General features: G+C 45.2%; 1 protein-coding gene across 1 annotated transcript in view; it reads left to right on the top strand.

The window, feature by feature from the left end:
* Dnah14 (dynein axonemal heavy chain 14) overlaps positions 1-27,180 on the top strand; it is a 197,374-nt gene extending 170,194 nt beyond the window's left edge. Inside the window, 10 exon segments of the mRNA XM_035445296.1 lie at positions 1,858-2,085; positions 6,380-6,577; positions 9,768-9,967; positions 14,044-14,210; positions 15,649-15,845; positions 17,723-17,835; positions 18,702-18,841; positions 21,294-21,460; positions 26,012-26,164; positions 26,918-27,180. Coding sequence (XP_035301187.1) covers positions 1,858-2,085; positions 6,380-6,577; positions 9,768-9,967; positions 14,044-14,210; positions 15,649-15,845; positions 17,723-17,835; positions 18,702-18,841; positions 21,294-21,460; positions 26,012-26,164; positions 26,918-27,118 — 1,764 coding nt within the window. The 3' untranslated portion in view covers positions 27,119-27,180.
* Positions 27,181-27,448: the final 268 nt, after the last annotated feature.

Raw genomic sequence — 27,448 nt, 5'->3', positions numbered from 1 at the left:
CTTTTTTTCCCCTCAAGAACACTGTCTTGCTATGTTGCCCAGGCTGGCCTTGAACTCCTGAGCCCAAATGATCCCCCACCTCAGCTTCTTGAGTATGTGCCACTACACCCAACTGTGTGGCATTTTCTTATTTCTGTTCCTCTTAACCACTGTATGGCTCATTAACTCTCTGGAAAGTTCTAACAGAAGGAAAACAAACTGTTTGCTAAACTAGCCTTAATTGTGGATTTTGTCTGAATTGTGAATTCCAACAATGAAGACGTGGTTCGTCCTGTTAAAGACAGACTTCAAATGACAGAGAAACCAGTGAAGACACAGGCAGGGCACACTCAGTCAGCATTCCTAAAACTAGAAGGGCTTTCCTGCACCACTGCTCCTTACTGCTTCCATTCTCCCAGAGTCACTTCCCAGCAGCCCTGCCCTGGAGCAGACAGAGAAACCCAAGAGACTTTCAGCCTGTGACTTCAGATGCCCTGTTTACTTCCCAAGACCAGGCTGACTATGACCACGAGTGGCCTGTTGCCTGTGGCCAGGAGGAGAAGTTGGGAGGCAGTAGGAATAAAGAGGGCATAGAGTTTCAAGGACATTTGTTTTCCATTAGGTCCATTGCTCTAATTGCACTATCTATCAAGCTGGGCACGGTGGTGCATGCCTTTAACCCTAGCATCAGGGAGAGAAGGCAGGAGGTGGATCTCTGTAAATTTGAGGCCCGCTTCATCTGTATCTACATAGGGAGCTCCAGGCCTATCTCAAAACAGAGCCATGGTTAGAGACCTCCCTCCTTCCCCAAGGAAAAGTCTCCCTGTTACTGTAAACCAAGAGGGGCTACCATGCCAGCCATCTGCATATGCTCAAGTGACATCTTGAAGTCCCATCATGCATAGCTACATGACTCCCACTGCATCCCCCTGACATGAGTCACACGTAAATAATAAGTCTGATCTTGAACTAAGAAATCTCATGTTCATGTACACACATACACTTCCCCATATAATGTATTTGCATAGCCACGCAGTATTTATGTACTATACATCATAGAATTACACAAGGCACTCTATTTGCCAATGTTTAAATCAATTATATTCCTAGCTTGTGTGTATACACTCACATGCGCGCGCGCGCGCGCGCGCACACACACACACACACACACACACACACACACACACACACACACACTGTAAGCAGGTACTGATTAAGACGCTTGCTATCTCAGACTAGCAGCCATGCACACATAATAAAACCCTCATATTTAATCGTCTCAGCTACTCTGGTGAAGCAGGCAGCAGCTTGGATTCTCAAGGCAATCGGAATTCAATAACACAAAGTCACCACTCTCCCTTCTAATGTGATTGGCTATGTCCTATTTCCTGTGGTCTGGCTCCCTGTGTATGCTACCTGGCTGTTGTCTGGCAGCTCCTTTCCCTTGCCACGGCCTTAGCTCCCAGTGATGGAGCACACCAGCAAACTCTGTCCCTCCCGAACACTATGCTTGTGGTCACAGTAACAGTTACCACCCCAGGGCTGTGGTTTGTCTTTAAAATATGACTTAGACAGACAGACCTTTGTGAGCTCAAGGCCAGCCTCAGCCACATAGTAAGATCCATGCTAGCCACAGCTGCAGAGTGAGACCAGGTCTCAAAATTAAAATATGAATTAGAAGGTGATAGAAAATCTGAATCCTTTTACAGAGGATGTTCAAGAGGGCAAATGAACAAATAGCCTAGATTTGGACTTGGCAGTGGTCCTGGGAAATAGCTCTTGGCCATGTGCGTCACCAGTGCTGTGAGAAGTGGGGCCCACCAGGGCGTGTTCCCGTCTTAGAGCCACCTGGCATTTCCACTCCCTTTTCTTTTACAGATTGCTGTGGAGCCTCCCCAGGGATTGAAAAGCAATTTACTTCAAACGTTTGGATACGGAGGGAGTGGAGAAGTAACAGAAGAGATATTTGATAAGAATGATTGTGGACCGTGGTGGAAAAAGATTCTCTTCAGCCTCTGTTTCTTCAATGCTGTGATCAATGAGAGGAAAATTTACGGAACACTAGGCTGGAATGTCCCTTATCAATTCAGTTCTTCAGACTTGGCGGTGAGCGTGGGCTCTGGAAGGCAGGCAGGAGCTAGTAACAGAGAGCTGAGCTAAGCTAGTCTGCGTCTGCATGCTGCTAGGTGGGAAGAAAATGCACTGTGTAACTAGGAAATGGGGACTCCAGAGTCAGCTTTCTGGAATGCAGTGTCAGCCCCTCCGCTTGGGCTATACATGATTTCCTCTTCCAGACAGTCAGATAACCCCAGAAGTACATACCCATGGAGTCATTACAAGATGCAGCTCCGTGGCCTGCAGAGATGGCTCAGCAGTTAAGAGCACTGGCTGCTGTTCTTCCAGAGGACCTGAGTTCAATTCCTAGCACCTATGTGGTGGCTCACAACCACATGTAACTAGAGTTCAGGGGATATGAGGCCCTCTTCTGGCCTCTGTGGACATCAGGTACACACGTGGTACACAGATAACATATGCAGGCAAAACACCCATACACGTAAAAAAATAAAAATAGAAATCTTTTTAAAAAAAAGGGGGGGGGCACAACTCAGTGAATATAGGTGAAACATTTTGTTCGGTTCCTGACATATAAATCACTATAAATATTCATTTAAAGCAAGAAGGATTACCCTAAGTCACTGGGGTTTGGCAACTTAATAATCTTCTGTAGATTATTATCTTTTTATCTTTTTTATAGTACCTTGTGCTTTTGGGCAGGATATTTTCTTTTTTATTGTTTTGTTTTTTCAAGACAGGGTTTTCTCCATGTAGCCTTAGCTGACCAGGAACTCACTAGGTAGACCAGGCTGGCCTTGAACTCACAGAGCTCAACCTGCCTCTGCCGCCCAAGTGCAAGGATTCAAGGCATGCACCACTACCAGCCGGTTGGGATGTTTTCTTTATTGCTAACAGACAGAAAGGACAATAATGTCTGCTTAAACTTTTTCAAAGTTGTTGGGCAGCAGTGGCACACGCCTTTGATCCTAGTACTTGGGAGGCAAAGGCAGGCAAATCTCTGAGTTTGAGACCAGCCTGTTCTACAGAGCGAGTTCTATGACAGCCATACCCACAGAAAAACCCTGTCTCAACAACAACAACAACAACAAAATGAAATTCCCAAGTTTTTCCTTGCAGTTGGCTTCTGGTGTTAGAATGTTGGGCTGTTTCTGGGTTGTTGTGTTGTTGTTGCTGTTTTGTTTTGTTCGGGGGGTGGGGGTGGGGATTGTTTGTTTTCTAGGAAAGTCTTGGTTGTACCTATATCAGTAGGCCCACCCTGGGCAGGAGGTCTTCCATTCTTTTGTGTCTCTGTATCCATCAGGCGTCTCCACCCTCACAAGAAGCCACACACGGCACAGTAAAGCTCATTATTCCTGGGATCTCATGCGTGAGTGCCATGCTAGAATACAGAGCTATAGCCTGCCCATTATGTCTTCAATTTAACAGAGAAGAAAACTGGAAAGAAGTAACAACTTGAGAAAACTATCAAAAAATAAGAGAAATAATAAACAAATATCATGAAGCAAAATGAAGAGATTGCTACACTTGTGACATTAAATGTAGTGTGCACAAGGTCCTGTGCCTGCTCCCTAGCACATCAGTGAATAACATACTTGTGCCTTTTTTTTTATCTGCATTTATTTTATGCTGAATTTATTCCCATGCCATAAGCTTTTGTTTCTTCAGTTTCTTCTGGGATGTCTTTTTCTTCTGCGCACCCTCCTCTTCCGGCTTTGGAACAGTTTGTTCCTTTTTAGTGAGGATCTCCTCAGTGTGGCAGGGGAGCTCATGTGTGGGTTAATCCAGCCACAAACTGTAAATTCATCAGCGTATCTTGGGTGCTGCCTTCACGTGGATGTTCAATGACCAGAGAATCTACCTCTAAGCCCTTGGTCCAGCGTTGCTCTCTGCATCTCTAAGCACATGCAGCAAGAAATTCAGCATTCTTTTTTGGCCACCGACCCTGCGTCCATCCCCACAGTTTGGGGATTTCTTGATTTACATGATTCTGTAGGGTTTTCTGGGTCAAGAGAATAGCATCTTCACAGGTAGGCCACCTCAGGCTGCTTACCTGAAGAACACTTGTATGTCTTGAAAATCTTAGACACTACCGAAAAGAAGTTAAAAGAGGCTTTACTAGGAGTAGGGAATTGGTAAAAGGGCCAAGGAAAATGTTAAATATATAGATTTTCTCTAGCAATAAACACCCATAATAGTAGTGGTAAAAAGAATTTTTTTTAAACTATATGGGAACAAAATAAAAAATTTACAGCCCTGCATAAAGAGCACTATAAATTGGGAAGAAAAAGAACAAGACTACTGATCACTGAAAAGGATGGGAGTCTTGTGACAGCTTTGTACAGATAGTGCCCTCGCTGTCCCCAGTTCCCAGAAGAGCACTGGGAAGTTTGCCTGGGTTGCACAGTGACGAGGGCAACATTCCCTTCTTCTCTCCTGCTTTCTCTAACCTAGCACATGCCTGTTCTCCAGAGACTTCAGACATAGCAAACTGTCCATTCTTCCAGCATTAACTGTCACATATAGCATGAAGTTACAATTAGAATTTAGAAAATTTAAAATTGGAAAAAATTCACAAAAACAGGAAATGTTGAATAAGCTATATAAATACACTCAAAAATAAAAAATAGTGAAGGAATTTTTTTCTTCACTGGACATCAAAATACACTAAAAATCCACTAACCTGAGGTAAATGGTTTAGCAGAAAAGCTAAGTCAGTGTGACTCAGCAAAGAATGCAGAAGTAGATCCAATTCTCTATAGATTTTTAAAATTAACATAATTGTATTTAATCTATGGGATATACTGTGTATGGATGTTTTGCCTGCATGTATGTCTGTGTACCATGTGTGGGACTTGTGCCCAGGGAGGCTAGAAGAGAGCACCGGATCTAGAACTGGAGCTACAGATGGTTGTGAGCCGCCATGTGGTTGCTTGGAATCAAACCTGGGTCCTCTGGAAGAGCAGCCAGTGCTCTTAACCCTTAAGCCATCTCTCCAGCCAACCCCCCCCCAAAAAAAATTCACTGCCAAAGTTCCCTCCAATGAAACTCTACTCCTTGTGTCTTTCAACACCCTTCCAGCTCCACCACCTATGAGGTCAGTCTGTTAACATATGACACAGAAGTGTTTCAACACAGAAAAAAAAAAGGGTCTTTTTTGTGAATAATACCAGTACAACTAAGCATCCTACTGGAAGAAAATGACTAGGCCCTTTGTCTTTTACACTCTATTAGTTGACATACTAGAAGAAAGGCTAAATATATTTTTACAGCCACACAAATCTCTAAAAGTGAATCTAGGAGATTCTGTATACAGTCTTGGAGTTGGGGACAACTTAATCCAAATTAGAACCCCAGAATTGGAACAGAGTCAAAACAGCTCAATTGGGGAGAGTACTGGACGACTGAAGAGCTGGAAACCCAGAACTGTAAGACATAGGCATATTTGGTTGTAAACTGTAATAAAGCAGCTAGCACACAAGTATCAGGCCTCAGACAGTATTTGCAATGAGGGGCTGGAGAGATGGCTCCACCCTTAAGAGCACTTAAGTGTATGTACAGCTCTTCCGGAGGACAGGGGAGGAGAAGGGAAAGAGATGAGGACCACCCAAGGTCATTTTCAGAACACCAAGAACCTGCTGTTTTAGGCCTTGGTTGGGGAGTGGGGATGGTGGGGGAAGGGAGCACTTCCCTTCTGCATCCTTCTGTGCCCTGGCGTCCAGTGCCCTGGGCAGGTCTGTTAAAGCAGCAACCATAGTTACAAGGGGCTGTAGCTCAGTAGCAGCATAGTCACTGGTGGGGAAAACACGTATCCTGAGACAACTCCTCTCTGTTCCTGGTTGGTTGGCTGGTTGGTTTTCCAGCACTGGGGACCAAACCTTTGGACCTTGCACATAGTAGGCAAGTGCTCTACCACTAAGCTATATCCCAGAATCTTTTTTAGTATTATCATTTTATGCATAGGGATGTATTGCCTGTGTGTTTGTCTGTGGCTCAGGTCCCCTGAAACTGGAGTTACAGACAGTTGTGAGCCTCCATGTGGGTGCTGGGAATGGAACCCAGGTCCTCTGGAAGAGCAGCTCTTCATCCCTGAACTATCTCTTCAGCTCCCCCAGTCCTCTTCTACTGAGTCGGGATCTTAACTAAGTTGCCCAAGCTGGCCTTGAATTTATAATCCTCCTGCCTCAGCCTCCTGGGAAATTGAGATTAGAGGATTGTACCCTGGCTTCGTTCTGTTTCCGAGAGAAACTGGTCACTTGAGAGTTGGCAGTGGTGTGTGAAATGTCAGTAAATGCAGAAATCACAAGGCACAGTGGGCTTCCCACAGGTTTCTATAAAGGTCCTGGGAAGCGTCCTCCTTGGCCGATCGGAAGTTCCATGGAAGGAACTGAACTACCTGATTGGGGAAGTGACCTATGGTGGCCGAGTGACCAATAAATGGGACAAGCAATGCCTGAAGACCCTTTTCAACAAATTCTGCAATCCTGAAATGCTGAAGGCTGGCTTCAGTTTCTCTAGTGATGAGGTAAGAAAGGGTGTGTCTTCTTAATTATTTTTAACTAGGTTTTGTTGCATCCTATGTCTTTAACCAAATTTCAATGTTTAACCAAATTTCATTGATTACTTGAGTTACCTTCCAGAACCAAACTAACTTCCCATTGTTGCATTTCTTTTGTTTCTTTTTGCTTTTTTTTTTTTTTTTTTCTGAGACAGGGCTTCTCTATGTGGCCCTGGTTGCCCTGGACCTCACTCTGTAGACCACGCTGGCCTGGAACTCAGAGATCTACCTGCTTCTGCCTTGTAGTGCTGGGATTAAAGGCGTGTGCCACCACCACTCCACTTCCCATTTTTCTATTAAATGCCAGAATATAGCAGGCAATGGTAAGGAATGGTGTCTGCCCTCTGAGGACCTTGAGTATCAGGAAGCAGAAGCAAGCATCACATACAGACCACAGAGTGCATGCTAGCCAACGTGTGTGTGTTTCCCATTGGTTGTCAAAGGTTCTGTTTGCCCAGCTTACAGGCAGGGAAGCTGAGGGCCACAGGGTAGAACACACACACACACACACACACACACACACACACACACACTCACACACACACACTCACACACACACACACTCACACACACACACACACACACACACACACTCACACACACACACACACACACACACTCACACACACACACACACACACACACTCACACACACATCACACACACACATACACACACACTCACACACACACACACACACACAGACACACACACACACACACACACACACACACACACCACCAATGTGTGGCAAAGCTGACAGGCAGGAACTCTGTCTCTGCCACAAGCATCCAAGGTAGAAAACGCCAGATCTCCTCAGTGTTCCCTTTCCTTACCCCCTTAGCTTCTGTCCTCCATGTAGGCCTCTACCTTGTAGGCAGAGCTCTAGGCTAGACACCTGTAACAATAACTCTTTCCGCCAGCTGCCTGAGTTCTGCCACCACTTTGGGCCCCCAAATAACACACAGAGTCCTATATTAGTTACAATGCTGTTGGCCAATGACTAGGATTTATTTGCTAGCTCAGTCTTAATTATCAACCATAACTACTAATCTATACATTTTTATAAGGACTTAGCTTACCAAGGACACCGGCCTTATGCACTGGCCTTCCTGGCATCACCTGGCCACCCTCCTTACTACATTTCCCAAAATCCTCCTTCTCTTAGTCCTGCCTATCTTGCTTCCCTATTGGCCAGCAGTGTTTTATTTATCAACCAATAAGATAAACATATACACAGAAGGACTTTTCCCCCATCAGACACCAGCATTGTACTTTGTTGAATGTTTGCTGTGACCTCTGACCCATGGTGGGGAGGGGGCATGATACATGGAGAGGTAAGTGGACAAGAGATGGGAAGGATGAGGCTCTGGACCAGCCCAGGGCTGCAAGAGGGGTAGAAGTCAGACCTAGGTCATCTTGAGCATACAGAAAGATGAACAAAATGATTCTTGAGGGAAACTTATTTGTAAGTCACCAAAACAATGTGTATGAGCAGCCTGTTGATGACACTGACCAACAAAAGACAGAAGCATCTACAGACCAGCTGGTGCATGCCAGCCAATGTGCAGCTGTTTCTTACTGGGTGCTGAAAGCCTCTGTTTGCTTTTAAATACTTAAAGGAACATTTAAATTTAGCTTAGATTCTTAAGATCATAGGGAGTGGCACTGCTGGGAGGTGTGGCTTTGTTGAAGGAAGTGTACCACTGTGGGGACAGGCTTGGACACTTCACTCGGTGTCACAGTCCACTTCCTGTTGCCTTCTGATCAAGATGTGACCACCACCATGTCTTCCTGCACCCGGCCATGCTCCCCAGCATGTTAATGGACTGAGCCTGTGAACTGTAAGCAAGCCACCCCAATGAAATGTTCTCCTTATAAGAGTTGTCACAGTGTCTGTTCACAGCAATAGAAATCCTAAGGCAACTCTCAAGCCAGTCGCTAAAATTACCCTTGAAAACCCTTTAAAATTGTTCAGTAAGTGTAGTGTGTTTGGCTTCTGTGTGCAGATTATCACACTGAATGTGTGTGAGCAAACAGGAGATAAAGTAGCATAATAAACACATACAGCTTGTTTTCCATTGCAACAGACCACATTAACAAAAATGTATACTCTGACATCTTACATTTCAATCGTTTTAAAACCCTGAAACCTTTACGAGCATTCCACCTTGCCAGTCCATCCTATGCACTGGAATCCTCTTAGTTTCTTTGACTGATAGTCTTTTCCAGTGACTTTGTTCTCTAGTGTGTCCTGTGTCCCTCACCAGGTCTTCAGTGAAAGCCACTACCACAGCTTCCTGGCCATATATGCATTTCTCTTCCTGGGCACTGGTCATTTATTCTTAATATCTGTACTAGACAGATGTCTATAATTTGACAAATGCTTAAGACAAACAATTTTTTAAAGATTTATTTATTATGTACATAGTGTTCTACCTGCATGTATACCTGCAGGCCAGAAGAAGGCACCAGATCTCATTACAGATGGTTGTGAACCAACATGTGGTTCCTGGGGATTGAACTCAGGACCTTTGGAAGAGCAGGCAGTGCTCTTAACCACTGAGCCATCTCTCCAGCCCCAAGACAAACAATTTTTAGGAGAAAATGTTTATTTTCGGCCTGTATTACCAGAGATTTCAATCCATAATTGACCATGCTGCTTTTGGCCTGTTTCAGCACGGGGCATGTGGCAGGGGCAAGGTGCTCACTGATGGCAGCCAGGAAACAAAGATGGGCAGGGTAGGCATCGCAACATGTCCTTCAGTGACACACCACAGTGCTCTGAGCCTTACCCTCTCTCAGGGATACAGCTGGTCACCACACTTCTGACACAGGCCTTAGTCTCCTTCACTTCCCTTCTACAGGTTGTACTAAAGGCCCTATGCTTCCCTTACCTATGGGTCTATTTCATCAAGGCAATAGGTGAGAATCCCCTAGCCTGTAAATGGCTCCCCCCTTTCCCAACAAGAAAATAATAGCATGTGTGTATCATACAGTTTGCAATGGAGTGGTCCCAAGTGTTGCTTTTAATAGAATGTCTGTACTATATAGAAATAAGAGCTTTTTGTATAAAAGGTGGTAAGGAGATGCTCCCTGCATGGGTTACCTGTAGTAGATGTCTTGCGCAAAGCTAACAAAGCAACTCGACTTTCAGATATACCAGCCAGTGCCCAACTCTGCAAGCTTACAGGACTGCATAAACCTTATCCAGTCCCTACCAGATGACGACTCTCCCGAAATCTTAGGGATACACCCCGAGGCCACACACATCTACAATGAGACCAAGACAGAGAAGTTCATTGAAAATCTCATCACCTTGCAACGAAAAGATGTTCCAGTCAACCTCATGATGAAGTAAGAGCACCCTGAGAACTAGTGTTAGCTGGGAATTACTGGGTAGCATCTTGACAGACAAGTATAATGTGCATGATAGAGAAACTAAATTTTCCATGTTGTAGAGGCAAGTGCATGATACACACACACACACACACACACACACACACACACACACACACACACCAAGCATGTAGTAGTTAATAAATAAATATTAGATGAGTGACTGAATTGTACCTGGTGAGTTGTCTTCTAAATGAATTTGGTTTTGGTTTTGGTTTTTGTTGTTTTTATTTTTTTATTTTTTTTTCTGGTTTGGTTTTGGTTTTTCAAGACAGGATGTGTAACAGCCCTGGCTGTCCTGGAACTCACAGAGATGTACCTGCCCTGTGCCTCCCAAGTGCTGGTTTTTAAGGTAGGCACGACCATGAGCAGCTTTAAATGAATCTGTCTAATTGTGAAACATGCATATTGCTTCTTGGGAGGAACAGCCAGCCACCACAGTGATGGAGAGGTCTGTGAGCTCAAGAGAAACTTGACTGTACCTGGAGGCCCATGTGAATTACAGCTCTTACTTGCTGTGTTCAGTGCCATACTGCTTCAGTGTCCTTATCTGTAAATGGGGTAGAAATAACTGACTGCTCTTTGAGGCTGTTGTAAGGTCTAAATGGTACAACACATGTACCCCAAATTCAAGCCTCCTCCCCGCAAGACTATAAAATGAAATCAAGTGTGTCGTTGCTGGAGCTACATGTCTAGAGCCCTCAGTGTTCTGACTGTCAGAGGGTAATGCCACTCTCCATCTTCAGATATCTCCTGTTCTGTCGCCCAGGGAGCTTAGGAGCTAGATGACAGAGTGCTCACTTGCTCCTCCAACCTCCTCATCAGACCGGTGTTCAAATCCTAGCTCTGCCGTGTTACGTTGTGAACACGGGGAAGCCAGTCGCTACTCTGCCAAGGCCCCTCATGTCTGAGTCAAGGCAGTGATGTTGGCAATGATGGGGACTACCTGAAAGTCTAGGGATTTCCCTCCACAATTTTTAGTTTTTCATTTTCTAGGTTTGGCATATCTTCACCACCACCATGGAAAGGCCTTTCAGTAATGTTGCGTCCCATTTGGAGACCTGATCAAATGTTTTTGAATAGATTAATATTTGTTATATAGTTGGCATCCTTCTATTGTGTGTCTGCCAGGCCTTCTCAAGTATGTCAAACATTGCCATAAATCTTACAATCATATACATATATATGTGTGTGTGTGTGTGTGCGTGTGCGGGTATGAATCTTGAATTCACTTAGTCTCGGTTCTATAAATTTAGCAGGATTTCAGTTGAAAGTGTTTTCTCTGTTCTCTCCTTTTTTGAATGGAGGCATAAGCCTCACCTCTCAAATTTAAGAGGCCCAGTTCTCGAGACTGTGACAAGTGTTTACGAGTTGGAAAGTTGACTCAGTTTACCAAAGTTTGCTGTGCAGGCATGAGGGCATGTGTTCAGATTCCCAGAACCCACAGAAAAGCCAGGCACATATGAGTCACCAAGTGCTAGAAGGTTGAGACAGGTGGACCCTGGAGCTTGCTGGGCAGCTGGCCTTGCCAAGATGGTGAGATGCAAGCTTCGTGAGAGACCTTGTTTCAACAGGTAAGTAAATAAGGCTGAGAGAAAACTGAGACAAAAGCCATCTCAACATCCACCTCTCACGTCCACATTTGCCTACATGGGCAAGTTCACCCGCACCAGGCATGTGTACAACACACACACACACACACACACACACACACACACACACACACACACACACCATATCCTAGATAGTAACATTTCCTTGGCACAACACTATCTTTCCTATTATTTTTCCCTTGCTGGGATTACCTCTTGTTGGGAGCATGAGTAGGATACTCAGAACTCCGTCGGGATAATTGCCCCGCAATTCTATGCAAGGCGGCCACATTATCCACATCCCTGGATGCCAACTACACATTCTCTAATGCCTATAGAGTGAGTTTACATTTCTTTGGCTGTTAAAATACATGTATTTTTCCATGTGCCTCCAAACCAATTGGAATTCTATATTCCATTATAGTCTTCCAGTCTCTTTGGATCATAACTTATTCAGATGACATCAGAATGCTCTCTGGCTTTTGCACACGGGTTTTGCTATTTGATCCATCCCCCAGCATTGTTTACTAACACAAAATAGACATAGTTTCAAGTACCAATTCACTAGAAGTAGGTATATATAATCTGCTTCACAGAGAACAATTGCACATAAGGAGAAAGGCATATACCGAAGAGAAAATACCCAGATGTTCCCAGAGCAGCAGGTGGAATGTTCAGACTTCTGATGACCCCCTTTATACTATTAGCACTCCCCATTACACCAGTAAAAGATGGCATGGCTGTAATGGAATTGTGTGGCTTTTCCTGGGGAGATATAAACAAATGTCTATTGGCCTCAGATAGGGCACTAACAAAACACCACAGAAACAGTTCCTCCCAAATCTAGTTTAGTGAACCAGTGGGTTGGTCCACTGACATTATCTTCAGGAGTATGGGTTACTGGCTTACTTACAAGAGCTCAGATGAGTCAAAGACATCTATGTCACCAAAAATGCTACCCTGGTCTAGGTGGCAACTCACCAGCCTCTCCCACCAGCAACTGCTCATTTTGATACAATGTTGCAGGGAGCCTTTCAAATCTTCTAAGTTTCAGGAACTTCTTGAGACTTGTGACTTACTTTACTCCTTAAGCCTTCTAAGTTTAGTTCATTTCCTCAGTGTGAAGGAGTCTTTGTCTAGAAAGGAGTGTTGAATTTGAAAGAAATAGCTCTTCAACAGGAATACTTTTAACAAGAATCTTAAACGTGTTTCATAGTGTCCCCTCACTTAGATGGAGAGGCCATAATTCGTCCAATCACATCACTCAAACACAAACTCATTGGTCTGTGAGACGGCACTGGGAGACCTGTCACCGTCGATGTAATTGAGACTTTTTGACTTTGGAAATTACTTGAAGCTATCTTGAATGGCTACTGAGAAACCGATGGGCCGGGCATTGGTGGCACACACCTTTAATCCCAGCACTCAGGAGGCAGAGGCAGGTGGATCTCTGTGAGTTCGAGACCAGCCTGGTCTACAAGAGCTAGTTCCAGGACAGCCTCCCAAGCCACAGAGAAACCCTGTCTCGAAAAAAAAAAAAAAAAAAAAAAAAAAAGGAAAGAAAAAGAAAGAAAGAAAGAAAGAAAGAAAGAAAGAAAGAAAGAAACAGATGGCAAGGTGGCCCAGAAGCAGTGAGGTAAAAGGCCACACTGGTGGTGTCGGGGTTATCCGCTGCTTTCAAAGATGGCATGGCATTCAGTTGGTTAAATGAAAAGAAACTCTGGTGTAAGGTGAAAAACTGGGCCCAAACTGGTGAGCAGAGAGAGCCTGAGGAGTGCAGCTGTCCCCTGTTGGCCCACTTCCCGCTGTCTGCCCTGTCCTCCTCCTCATCCATCCATTCCTGACCCCAACTTCCCAGCTTTGGAAAGGACCATGTGGCACCCACAGTCTCCTCTAGCCATGCAGCCGCAGTGCTCCTCTCACACCCAGAGATAACAGTCAAGAAGCCCTTGCAAGCTGGGCGTTGGTGGCGCACACCTTTAATCCCAGCACTTGGGGGTGGAGGCAGGTGGATCTCTGTGAGTTTGAGGTCAGCCTGGTCTCCAGAGCGAGTGCCAGGATAGGCTCCAAAGCCACACAGAGAAACCCTGTCTCAAAAAACCAAAAAAAAAAAAAAAAAAAAAGCCCTTGCATAAGCACAGAGGAATGTGACAAAGTGACCCCCTGAGAACCCCTGAGCTCCTGGGCCTCATTCAGTCTTGGCATACGCCTATCTGCAGATGTTAGAAAAAAAAAAAATGTTTTAGAAACAAACCCACATTTTCTTATAAATGTGTAAGTTAGGGGACAGTTTTCTCCTCTGTAAAGAGAAGTCCAGTGTCTCTGGGGTCTTCTGTATCACAGCCCTGGGCTCCGTGAAGCTGCTCACCGTCTGTGGGGCCAGAGCAGAGGGTTCCCCAGACAATGGGTCTCTGCCTCACTTGTCACCTGCCTCCTTTACAGTCCCGAGCAGAGCAATGACGACCTAGTGATGGAGATCCTGTCTGACATAAAGGTTCAGCTGCCCCTGGCCGTGGAGACCGAGGACGTTTCTGGGCCTGACAGTCAGTGCACATTCAAATACATGATGTTAAGTGCCATGTGGGAGAAGCTTCAGAAAAGCGTTGAAGGTAAGTAGCAGCCCTGGGCTTCTCCCGGAGCTGCAGCCACAGCAGGAAAGATTCTGACCCCAGAGGAAGGGAGAGGAACCAATGTTTGCAAAGGCCAGATGGGAGATGGTAGCAGAGGGGAAAGGGGGGCTGCAGTATGAACCCAGAGTGAGAGAGCAGGCATCATGGCAGACACAGCACAGTGCTCTGCTGGGGTAGCTGCCCACTGCTGCTCTCCCCACGGTCCGGCCTAGCGCCTAGCGGGTGGTACTTAGGATGGTGGAGATTCAGAAAGGGAGCCTCTTGACTGAGGTGAGGTCAGGCCCAGGGCCAGCTCTGAGCAGGAGTTAAATGCCTGGATTGGGAGAATTTTCCAAGTTAAAATTTAACATCCATAATTCCTTTTTTAAATTTCCCTTTTATAAATTTATTTTTTGTATGTTGGTTTGGTGTGCGCTTGAGTACATGTGCCCAAGGAGCTGCAGTTACAGCCAGTGTCGTGACATGGATGCTGGGAATCAAATCCAAGCCCTCTGCAAGAACAAAGAGCATTTACGTGCTCCTAACCACTGAGCCATCCCTCCAGCTCCACAGTCTTAACTCTTTCCAAAATTCTTTTTGGAGCCAAATGTTGAGCAACAGCTTTACCAAAATGCACAGTGATGGTGCAGGTGGTGACAGCACATACCCAACAGTGCCCCACGAGATTATGTCATCTAACAACTAATGTCAACAGTGCCCCATGAGATTACGTCATCTAACAACTAATGTCTCAGTTTGAGTAAGCACACCGACACTGGCACAATGGGGAAATCTTAGGGTGCATCTCTCAGGATGCTAAATCATTTTCAGTTCTGCCTGCAAGTTTAAAAAATATATAGTAAAAAGGGGGGGGTCTCACTAAGGAGCCCTGGCTGGCCTGGAACTCAGAGAGCTGGGATCAAAGGCATGCACCACCACTTCCAGCTCCATGTTTATAGGATTCCAGTCATTTAACATGTCAAAGGTAGAACATACACTCTGTGACATACAAACACTATATGAATTTCAGACTTGAGTGCTCATACATAAAGCTTTATTTTGGTTAATTTGAGACAGGGTCTCACTATGTAGCTCTGGCTGTCCTGGAACCCACTCTGTAGACCAGGCTGGCCTTGAACTCACAGAGATCCACCTGCCTCTGCCACCCCAGGTGTGCACCACCATGACTGGCTAAAGCTTTCTTGAGACACAGCTGGTGCTTACTGATTTGCATATTAGGTGAGGAGACATTCTTAGTATGAGTCATAAAATCAGTCAGTATGGTTGATTTAAAAAATAAAATATTTGCTGTCTACAATTCTCCAGAAAACGTCTACAACCATGATCTATTAAAGCACACAGACTTCCTCCAGCTTGGAATCCTGTATCTTTCCCCTCTAAACATTACATTTTCCCTTTTTGTTTGTTTTAAATTCAGGCCATGATCCCCTTATCCACTGTGTCTTGATAACATATCTGAACCAAGAAATACAACGTTTCGATAAGTTATTATCCATCATACATAAATCTTTAAAGGATCTTGAACTTGCTATAAAGGGAAAGAGTATCCTCACGCAAGACCTGGAGGAGATATACGACTCTTTCCTGCGAGCCAGAGTACCCAAGCTGTGGCAGGTGAGCAACCACACTGCTTGTTTGCCTCTAGCCTGAGGGAAGGGTCAGTGCTCCACAATGACTGAGTGAACTGATCCACATGAGGAGACGGTAAGGGACCACTGTGCTGATCTACTTTGGGTACAAATGCAAGTGAATGCAACCAATTAGAGGGCAGCATGGCAGTTGTACCAAAATTTACCTTCGAGCTGTTGCAGTGTAAATCTGCAAACAGCCTGGAGATCCACAAAGCAGAATCTGGTTATGTGAACTAAGGTCTGGCCACAAGACAAGGTGTGCGTGCATATGTCACAATGACCAGGTAAAGCTTTTAAAGCTTCGGAAGAATGTGGGGACAAATGTTTGCTTATAAAAGTGCACGTGTTTTAGTTTCAAGAAACACAGAAGTTGTAGAAGGAAAACCAGATCTTAGTAGTTGCCTTAAGTGGTGTCTTAAAGGGCCATGTGTGCAGAAAGGCACTGGTTTTAATCTTGCATTTTGTAGTATTTTGGTCGGCTATTCTGTTTTATCTTGTCCATATTTTTAGTTAGTATAAAACTTCAAATGTTTACAAAAGCTGTATGTCCATATTCTTAGGGAACAGGAAAGTAGTATAGATGACTGCCACCAACATAAACAGTGCTAACAAATGCTACATGGGTGAACCCTGAAAACCAAGGCTCTTCTACAGTGTAAGGAGGGAACGGCAAAGGCCACAGTGTGTGATTCATTTAAATGAGACATCCAAAACAGACAAACCCATACATAGTAGCTGCCCCCAACTGAAGGTAACAGAAAACTAAGCAGTGCAAGCAAAAAGACCAGGTTTTTGTTTTTTTATTTTGTTTTGTTTTGGTTTTTACTTCAGTAATGAAAAATATGCTGAAGGTGACTGCAGTATTGGTTGTCTGACTCAGTAAATACATTTGACAACTACTTATTGAATGTGTGCTTCAAAAGAGTTAACTGTGTAGTTATGTGAACTGCAGGTCAGTACTTTAAAAAAAAAAAAAAAAACCCTATGTAGAAAACAGGGAAACCAGTAAAAGGCATCAACGACAACTAATTCTTTTAAAAATGAATAGGAACTAGTGAAAAATTGCAATGTAACATCTGAGCTCAGCTAACTGGGGATGTCCAGCCTAGGACAAGTGATGAGATGGACATGGGACAGTCAGGGGATAGTTAGGTAGATGTGAGGACCCCAGGCAGGGTCAGTCACACCTGCAGTCAGTCTGGGTAAAACAGTGGGCCCAGGGGTGAGGGTAGAGAAAGGAAAGGGCTGGGAGGAGTCAGGCAACAGCTATCACCTCAAAGCAGATGGGATGGGATCTGAAAGGAATAGACAGAATTCAGGAGAGAACTGGGTGCCTTGGGGGGTGGGGTGAGACCAACAGCACGGGAGGCGGTGACCACTGATTTCTAATGAGGACAGAAGTGGGGACAGGAGGCCATGATCCCGACTGCAAACAGAAGATGGGAGCAGCTGAGGACTGCGAGCCCCATTCCCCCATCTCTTGATATCTGAGGGCTCGCTGTGAATGGGATTAGAGAATGCACAGTGGAGGCTGCAAGCAGAAAGAAACACTTCAGAAGATCAAGAGGCTGGGCCAGCTCTGATGGGCTGGAAGGGAAAGGACTGTCCAGTAGGTGAGGTTGGTAACTTGCACCAGGAAGCCTGGGGTCCTCATGAAGACAATGTCCCCGGAAGGAAGAGGTGAGAGCTAAGGCTGAAGAGTAATGAACCCTGTGGCCGGGACAAGCACTTCTAGTCAAGGTGATGTCATTTCCTTGGTACCAGTCTTCACACATCAATGTGTTTTCAGCTGGAAAGTGGCATCTCCTGCCAAGGCATTTCTCCCTGGCAGAAATGATGCGCCTCCCTCTCTATCCACAGAAGAACGCCTACAAGTCCTGCAAGCCCCTGAGCTTCTGGGTGAGCGACCTTCTCCAGCGGGTGAACTTCTTCAACACCTGGGCCAAAGTGGCCTACACTGCCTTACACCAACGGTAAGAACAAGAGGCAACACAGCTTCTCCTTCCTTCCTTTCTTCCTTCCCTGCTTCTGTTGGAGCTTGGCAGTTCCCCCATTCACCTCACTATGCCAGCTCAGCTCAGGCTCTTGGGCTTTTTTCTCGCCGTTTCCTTTTGGGATAAGAAAACAGAGACCTCAAAGTTGGGGTCCCACATACGGTCTTCCCATGCTAAGAGCTGGAAGTACCCAGTATTTGGGCTTCTTCCAGCTATCCCACACTATGCCTGGAAAACTGGCCCTTGGGGCATGCAGAATAGTGTGGAAAACTTAGTTGTGTTTCCCTGACTTGTTTCTCATAGTGGTCCTGTGAAGGGAGGTAGGTACCGACCCCGTCATCACGTCCTGTGATGGGAGGCCAATACCAACCTGCCACTATGCTGTTCAGAAAGGAGTATGCCACAGCACAGGAAATGACTTTCCCAAAATGTCACAACTAGAAAAACAGAAGTATCGCCATGCAAACCCACAAGTTCTTTGTCTAACCTGTGCCAGCTGTCTCCTGTGCTTCACAGCACATGAGTATTGGCTGTGGGCAAAGTCTGCAACTCAGAAACAAGTGCTAAGATTCCTCAAGGCCCAGCCAAGCATTTCCAGATCCATGGCTTCCACAATTCACCCTCCTTCCCCCTAAGAGACTTCAAACTCTACCCAGTGTCCATCAAAGTATAAAACGAAGAGGCTGAGGTAGGCTGGGTTGAGTAGTGAGAGCTGTAACCTGGAGGAGGCTGCCAGACCACTTGAAGGGGAACAGCTGCTTACTATGCTCTGAGATGCCCTGCCCTGCCCCGCCCCACACTGCCATGCCCCGCCCCACCCAACCCTGCCACTGGTTTCTCAACAGGTACATGACATTTGTCTCAATGAAACAGTCTACTACATTACTGGCCAACCAGAAATCCAAATATCCCACCAACTCTGAGAGTGAGCTCACCAGAAGCTTTCCCTCGAGATACTGGCTACCTGCTTTCTTCAATCCACAAGGTGAGTACTAGCACCCAGGGCAGACCCATATCTGGCTCTGGCATGTTTGCACTCAGTTGCTTCACCACCACTGGCCCCAAAGACAGCACCTGCAGCCCTGTAGGCCTTAAGCCTGGCCTGCCCCTACCTCTTCTTCTCATTCCATCTTCCCCACACCCAAGGCCCTACGAGGCCTTAGCCTGTCACTTTCTCATCCCTAAGCCACTGGTTCTATGACATCAAAGGTGCAGAAGTAAGACACCTCCCTAAGGCCTACACAGGAAGAAAGACTATACCTTGGACACTCATTTATTAAAAAGAATTGGTGGTGGCATGTCTGCTGCACCCTACCTGTTCAGCACAAATCCCCAGCAGGAAACGTAGACAGACACTAATATATCACAAACAGCAGGGAGCCAAGACCCATAAGGGACTGTGCAGAGGCCACAGTGGACTGAGCTCCACCAGGGCAGGGACAGGTAGGCTGGTCTCTTGTTTTCCGTTGTACCCCTGGTACCTAATTTGTCCAACACCAACAGAGCTCTCAGTCAATACTTTAAGAGCAAATGAGTCTGAGTGAATCAACACTTAGTACATAAACAAGGAGAGCACAGCTGATGGCCAGAGAAGGTCTCTAAGGAAAGGGCTAAGATGAGACTTGAAGCTTGTTACCAACTAAGAATTGCCCAGATGGGGTAGGAGAGGGTGAACAACATTCAGGCAGTACTGCAGGCTGCCAGCCCTGTTGCGTCCAGCTAGGAAAAACATGTCACCGAGAGACTCTGGAGAGTTGGCTCCCTCTTGTTGATTCCCAACACTGATGCAGTGTTTCACAACCATCTGAACTCCAGTTCCAGGGCCCCTAATCTTCTGACCTCCACAGGCACCAAGCACACATGTGGTACAGACACGTATGAAAGCAAAACACTCACACATGAAATGAGACGTCTAATAGGGAAAGAAGATTTAAAGGGGGGGGGGGCTTGCCCAAAGTCCCACAACTAACTAGTAACTTGGAGGACAATGAGGGAACCCAATCCAAGTGACCACATTTTGAATTTGGCCTGACTTAGAGTTGAATATTCAACCAAGGACAGACACAAGGCCCCAAGACAGTTTGTGTGGGTTGAAGCTAGAAAGATCGCTGTACCGGAGGCAGCAGGAAGTTGTTGCAATGGATAGAGGGGAGAGAGGCAGAGAAAGGTCCTAGGCGCCTGACAGGAAAGGGGGCATTGGTAGGCCAGAGAGGTTCAGGCTTGGTCTTGGCCACAGGGAAGTCTTTGCTCTAGTCAAAAGTTGGCAGTGGCTGCAGGAGGGGGTCATGGGACAGGAGAGAAGGAGGCAGACAGAAGGAAAGTTGGGAGGCAGAACCAGCTGGCCTCCCTATTTGTGATGATGAGGTAGATGGCAGGCTAGAGCTCAGTAGGATTCAAGGCCTCCTCACCTGGCTTGGAAAGCTGAGGTCACTGAAATGGGAACACAGCGAGAGGCCCACAGCCCCGATGAAGGATTCATTCTCACACAGGTTTGTCCCTTGTCTGTACCCTCCCTCTCTGCCACCTGAGACAAAATCACCACAGGCAGGTTGCAGGTTAGCAAGCCCAGGGGGTGGGGGGGAAGGAACTTCCTCCTTGTCAATATGGCATTGCCTGGGGCCACCTCGGGAGCCCTGGCTTGCATACTCAACTGTCTGTGACCTATCTCTGCTACCAAGATTACAGTAAGGTACAATCAATCATCAATCTCAATAAGATCAGAAAAGGCTCAGGTCCCAGGGCTGTCGCCTCTTCCTGCACAGAGGGGACAGGGAGCTGGTAAACCTACAGAAACAGCCCATGTGTACAGGCCTGCAAGTGTGGGTGGCTAGCCCCTCCTGTCCTCCAGTCTCACCCCAAGGTATGGCATCATTCCCAGGTAAGTGTCAACAAACATCTATTCACACTAGATAGGTAACCAACCAAAATCCATCTCAGTAAACCAGTGTGTTGGGGTTATTTAGAGGAGCAGAAATGACTCAGACAACTGCATCACCAAAGGCCACCCCAACATGGATGACAGCTCATGAAAGCTAGGACTCTGGAACTGACTGGACAACCTGGAGAGTCTCTCCAAGGAAGTCCAGCATGCCTGAGAGTATCTCTCAGCAGTCCTTACTGTTTGTTTACACTTGGGGAGGGAGGGGCCTGGTGAAACTGGTCAGTTTCAGAAACTTCCTGAAGCTTTTGAATTGACTCCTTCCTGAGTTTTATGGCGCTCCCTTGTGAGATGGAATGTTTCACCTCTTGAGAGCTTTCTGTGTTCTTCCTAAGCTTCCCCCTAAGATGGAATGTTTCATCTGGGAGTAAACTGATACACAACACCCATTACCCTTCCTTCCTGGCTCTTACCTTCATGTCCACTGGGCAGCCATGGTGCCTACCCCCACAGGAAAGCTGAGGCTTAACAGAAACTTTGGCACTGTTTTTCTTTAAAGCCTTTCTTACTGCTGTTCTTCAAGACTATGGAAGGGCCCAGGGAGTCTCCATGGACGCTGTGCTTTTCACTCACAGAGTGATTAACAGCAGCGCCAGCAGCAAGCAAGAGGATGACTTCTCACAGCTTCTCCAGAAGAGGCTCAAAATAGTCAGGAGAGCCTTCCAGGTACTGGGTGCTGAGGAGCCACGACAGGGTCCAATCTCCATCTTGGGGCTAAATGTAGGACTCGTTTAGTCATGCAGATAAAATGTGTCCACAGATGTGTGGGCTTATCACTGTGCTTTTGTGCATGGTGTCTTTATCACCATGACTACGTAGTAGAGTTTGAGGTAATACTGAACTTCAAGCTTAGATTTGCTTTAGCTATCTGTGATCTTTAGTATTTCCATACAAATTTTAGAATTTTTTTTCTAGTTCTGTGAAGAGTATCACTGGAATTCTGGTCTGAATTGCATTGAACCTGTAGACTGCTTTTGGTGATATAGTCATTTTCACAAACTAATTCTGCCAGCCCAGGAGCATAGAGGGGCTTCCCATCATCTGATGTCTTCAATTTTCCTTATAGAATTTTACCTCCATGGTTAGGTTTATTCTCTCAGATTCTTTTTTGGTTATTGTAAATAGGGTATTTTCCCTAATATATCTGTCAGCAAGTTCAGTTTTGATATATATAAAAGCTACTAATTTTGGGTTTGGGGGGGTATTTGTTTTGAGCAGGGTCTCACTATGTAGTTCTGGCCATCCCAGAACTCAAACTCTGTAGACCAGGCTGGCCTGGAACTCAGAGGTCCCCCTACCCTCTGCCTCCTGAGCCCTGGGCTTAAAGGTGTGCACCAGCACACCCTACTAAAAACTGATTTTTGAATGTTAACTTTATATCTTGCTACTCTACTGAAAGCTTTTTTATGGAGTCCATGAGGTCTTTTAATAAAATATTGCCGGGTGTTGTTGGTGCATGCCTTTAATCCCAGCACTCGGGAGGCAGAGGCAGGCGGATCTCTGTGAGTTCGAGGCCAGCCTGGTCTCCAGAGCGAGTGCCAGGATAGGTTTCAAAGCTACACAGAGAAACCCTGTCTCGAAACCCCCCCAAAAAAAAAATAAAAATAAAATATTTTTTTTGTGCCCAAAGGGATAGTGTCCTGGTTAGTCAATAGAGAAAATGCCTCAATCAGATTGCTTGTAGGCAAGTTTATAGAACATCTTCTTGACTAATGGGTAACGTGAGAGCCCAGCTCACTGGGGAGAGTGCTGTGGGCAGTATTCTTCCAGTCTATTGTGTTCCTGCCTCCAAGTTCCTACTCTGCTTGAGCTGCTGTCTTGGCTTCCCTCAGAGGACCTTGGCTCAGGATATTTAAGCTAAATAAATCCTTTTCTCCCTAAGCTGCTTTCGGTCAGTCTTTAACAAAACAACACAAGCCAACCTTAAACTGCTTTTCTTCTTCCCCGATTTCTCTTTTACACCTTTGTCTTCTTGAACACTTTGTTCAGTATGAGCGATGATGGACACCCTTGTCTTGTGCCAAGAAACAGGGCTGTTTTCCATCTTTAACTATATACTTGTATATCACCTTTATTATAAAGAGGAAGGCTCTATCTTCCCATAGTTTGTTCAGGACTTTATCATGAAGGTATGTGGAATTTTCAATGACTTTTTCTGCCTTCTGTTGTGATGATCATGTGATCTGTCTTTACATTTATTAATGACATTTATTGATTTGTATGTCACACCAACCTTGCAGCCCTGGGATGGAACTAGTTTGGTTGTGATTTATGATCTTAATGTGATCACAAAATACTTGCAATCTGATTTTTTTTTTTTTTTAATCTATGAGACTGACCTGTAGTTTTCTTCTTTTGTCTTTAGAGTTCAGAACCAATCTTGTGCTGGCTCCACAGAAAGAGCCTGGCAATTTTCCTCCACACTCTTATTTCATGGAGTCTGACAAGTATTTTTATCAGGTCTTCTTGAAAGCTTGGTAGATTTGGCATCATATCACTTCTCCAACCTTGACTGTACTGAGGGTTTTTTTTTTTAGGTTAAATTAGAAACAAGCTTGTTTTACATGTTAATCTCAGTTCCCTTTCCCTCCCCACCAACCCCCTATCCCATCCCCTTTCTGCTCCCGAAGGAGGGTAAGGCCTTCCATGGGGGAATCTTTAAAGTCTGTCACATCATTTGGAGCAGGGCCTAGGCCCTCCCCTGTATGTCTAGGCTGAGAGAGCATCCCTCTCTGTGGAGTAGGCTCCCAAAGTCCATTCATATACTAGGGATAAGTACTGATCCACTGCCAGAGGCCACATAGATTAACCAGACTTCCAAACTGACATCCTCGTTCAGAGAGTCTGGCTGGGTCCTATGCTGGTTTCCCAGCCATCAGTCTGGGGTCCATGAGCTCCCCCTTGTTCAGGTCAGCTGTTTCTGTGGGTGTCTGCTTCTGCTTCCATCAGCTACTGGATGAAGGCATATAAGGTGTCATCAATCTCATTCTCGGGGAAGGGCATTTAAAATAGCCTCTCGCATTAGATTGTTAGCTGTTGTCATCCTTGTAGATCTCTGGACATTTCCCTAGTGCCAGATTTCTCTTTAAATCAATGATTTCTTCCCCCTCCTGGTTCGCTATGGATATGTTTAGAGAGATTTATTTATTTATTTATTCTGGCTTTAACTTCTGCAGGTCATATGCACTTAGAAACTTGCCCATTTTGCCTATTATTACCCATTTTCCAATTTATTGTAATCTGAGTTTTCAAAGCATTCCCTAATGACCCAGCTTTCATTAGTCTGTTGTAGCAACTCCCTTTCTGTCATTGATTTTATTAATTTGCACCTTCCGTTTCTTTTGGTTAATTTGGCGCCTGTGTGGTTAATCTTACTGAATCGTTGAAAAAAAAGCAGCTGTTTGTCTGCTTAATGTTGTGTGATCTTTCCATCTCATCCACCTGGCTGTGGTTTTTTTTATCATCTGTTGCCTTGGGTTTGGCTGCTCCTGGCTTTTCCAGAGCTTGGGGGTTATTTATTTAAACTCTTTTAACAGGAGCACACAGAGCTGCAAACTCTCCTCTCAGGACTACTGCCTTCATTGTACCCTAAAGGTTCTGGTGGGTTATGCTTTTGCTTTCATTTCATCCAAGGTATTTTTAAATTTCTAACTTGATTTCTTCAATGGCCTAGTTTGGTGTCTCTCCTGGCTGTATCTTGAAATTTTGTAATTTTTCTATGCATGTTTTGAATTGAATTCCATGTGTTTCTTTGGGGACTCTGGCATTTCCATGTCTCGGCTCTTTTCCAGTATTGAGAGGCTGTCTGCTTCTGGAGTGCTAGGATAGAATGTCACTCAGTCTGTTTGTGGGGTCCTGGGTGGAGTGTCGCGTCCTCTGATCTGTAATGCCCCTCTTTTTCTCACACTTATGTGAATCTTCATGATGGGTTGTCTTCACTTGAGTTTATGTTCAGATTCTAGCTAGCTGTAGAAGACAATAAATACTGAGACTTGACTTGTGTTCCTATCCAGGTTTGAAAACAGGAGTCCTGGCTGGGGGAAATGCAGTATATTTAATAGTGAAGTGAGCAGGGAATGAGGTGTAAGAGGTGACAGACTAGGAATGAAAGGTTAGAAGACTGAAGAGAAGTAAGAGACAATGCTGCATATCTGAGGACAGACAGACAGAAAGGGAAAGCGTATAAGCAGGCCCTCCCTTCTTTCTGCTTTACACCAGGATAAAGTAAGATAGCTTCCGTTTACTTTTAAATAGCTCTCTGTAGAATCACTTACAAACTGTTGTTCAGTGGCCACAGCTATGACTCCAAAACTTGGTAAGTGAAGGCAAACAGATCAATAATTCAAGGTTGTCCTCCATTACATAACAAGTCCTAGGCAAGCCTGGGCTATATGAGAGAGAGACTGTCTCAAAAGAATACCAAGGCCATATCACGTAATTATAAGTGGAAATCATATTACCAAATACACAGATTAACTTCTCCCATGATGCATAAGAAAAGACAATACTAGAACAAGTGCACTGGAAGAAACTTGCCACTTACCCAAATGGTAAGGGAAAAAGAATAAAAGGCATTGTATAAAATAATTCCCACAAAGATTTTATGCAAGAAGTGAAAATACAAGTCGTTTCTAGGCATTTAGCTTGCACCTCCAGACATGGTCCCATTCCAGAATACTCACAGCCTAGAAGTGTCCCTGACCACACTGGGGCCTGTCTACACAGCAATTCCATGTCAACCAGTTGACCCAGGACAGCAGTGCCCATTTTGTCTCAAGGACTCACACACTCAACCAGAGAAGCAAAGGCCCCTGAGCCATAATGGGTTCATCTGCCCTGCCCCCAGCCCTCAGACCAGCAGCAGTGTGGCACACCCACTACCCAGGACACACATGCTATTGGAGCTGCTGGCAATTTTCTTCCTAAGAGTTCAGGAGAAATCCAAATTCTTATTCTGAGCTACAGCATTGTTCCCAGACTCTTCAATTCCCAAACCCTTACGAAGTAAGGGAGTCTTGTGTGAAAAGCACAGCTTGCTGACTCCTTTCATAGTTGCTTTTCCCCTCCAAGAAACTTTTGGAGTCTGGTTTCATTTCAGCATTCAGGGCAACATGAGACAGGGCATTTGGGGGGGGGGGGGCAGTTTTTCTTAGGCTGAGGCTCATGGCTTCAGAAAGATGCATCCTGACCCTTCTCTCTCCTCAGCCCCAGGAGCAGGCCCACTCTCCCGACCAATCTCCCAGTGGTGTGATCATTTTTGGTTTATTCATTGAGGGAGCACGGTGGGATCCTGAACTGGAAGTATTGGAAGACACTCTGCCTGGTGACTTATGCTGTGAATTTCCTGATATCCACTTTTTGCCACTGAAGGTAATCAACTAACTTGATAAGGAAATCTCAATGAGGGAAATGTTCAAAGGGCTGGTTAATGGCACAGACCAAGTTCTCGGCACAGAGGGCAAGAGGTAAAGACAGGAGATAGAGGAGAAGAGAGAGGTATTTACCCTGGGGTGGGGGGGTATGGGGCAAAGGATTGCCTCTAGATACAGAAGTGGCACACAGGAAAATGGCAGTTTATAAAGATACAAGGGGAAATCCTATGTTAGGATTAGGCGTGTTAATTAGGTGAGCCAAAGGAAGCTTTTGATGGCTGACTCTACAAATTCAATCTAACAGATTTTAGAAATGAAGAGGGAACGGGGAAGGACAGACAGGGCCTGCCAGGGCCATGCTTAAGCCTATTGAGAGTCCCTTCAATGCCGGGCATTGGTGGCGCACACCTTTAATCCCAGCACTCAGGAGGCAGATCTCTGTGAGGCCAGCCTGGTCTATAAAGCGAGTTCCAGGACAGGCTCTAAAGCAATACAGAGAAACCCTGTCTTGAAAAAAAAAAAAAAAAAAAAAAAAAAAGAGTCCCTTCAAATGTAATAATGAACTTCAGACAAAATAGTACAATATTGCATTACCTTTCAGGAATATTATACAGAAAGCTATCAAGTTATCTCTATTTTAACTTCTCCAGGTACAATTTCAACATGCAACTGCATGGATTTAACTCATAGCAGGATGCCTTAGAGCTACTAACAGCAAGTGTGATTTGACTCTAGGAATCTTTATTTTTAGATTGAAACGCTCCATGCTTCTGACCAAAAAAACTCAGAACTCCAGACTTTTGAATGTCCGGTTTACCAAACACCTGAGAGGTCAAGAAATACTCCTGGGTCGCTAACAGATTTCTTAACATCCGTGCATTTACCAACGAAGAAACCTCCTAGCCACTGGATCACCATGCAGGTTGCACTGCTGTGTGAGAAAAATGAATGAAATAAATATCCATACCAAAACAGTTTAAGTTTGAGCTCTACTTACATACATCAAGACATCCACTTGTGGGAACAGCCTTGTAGCGCCGTGTGCCTACAGCCTCAGCGGATGCAAGGGAGATTTCCCTAGGTAAGCAGTGTGTGTGCTGGCTTTGAAATGAACACATGGGCTTCTGCAATTAATATATTTTTTTTTCCAAGTGCTACAGACACTACAACAGCTTTTAGGCACTCAGTGTTTCTAAGAGCCCCTATCCCTAAACTCATTATTTATGGGGTTCTGGTTTTTGAGACAAGACCTCACTCTCAAACCCAGAATGGTCTCAAACTC

Source organism: Cricetulus griseus, chromosome 5 (assembly GCF_003668045.3).
Source record: "Cricetulus griseus strain 17A/GY chromosome 5, alternate assembly CriGri-PICRH-1.0, whole genome shotgun sequence".
Lineage (NCBI taxonomy): Eukaryota > Metazoa > Chordata > Mammalia > Rodentia > Cricetidae > Cricetulus > Cricetulus griseus.
Note: the sequence above shows the minus strand (reverse complement) of the source record. Positions and strands in the feature narration are given on the sequence as shown.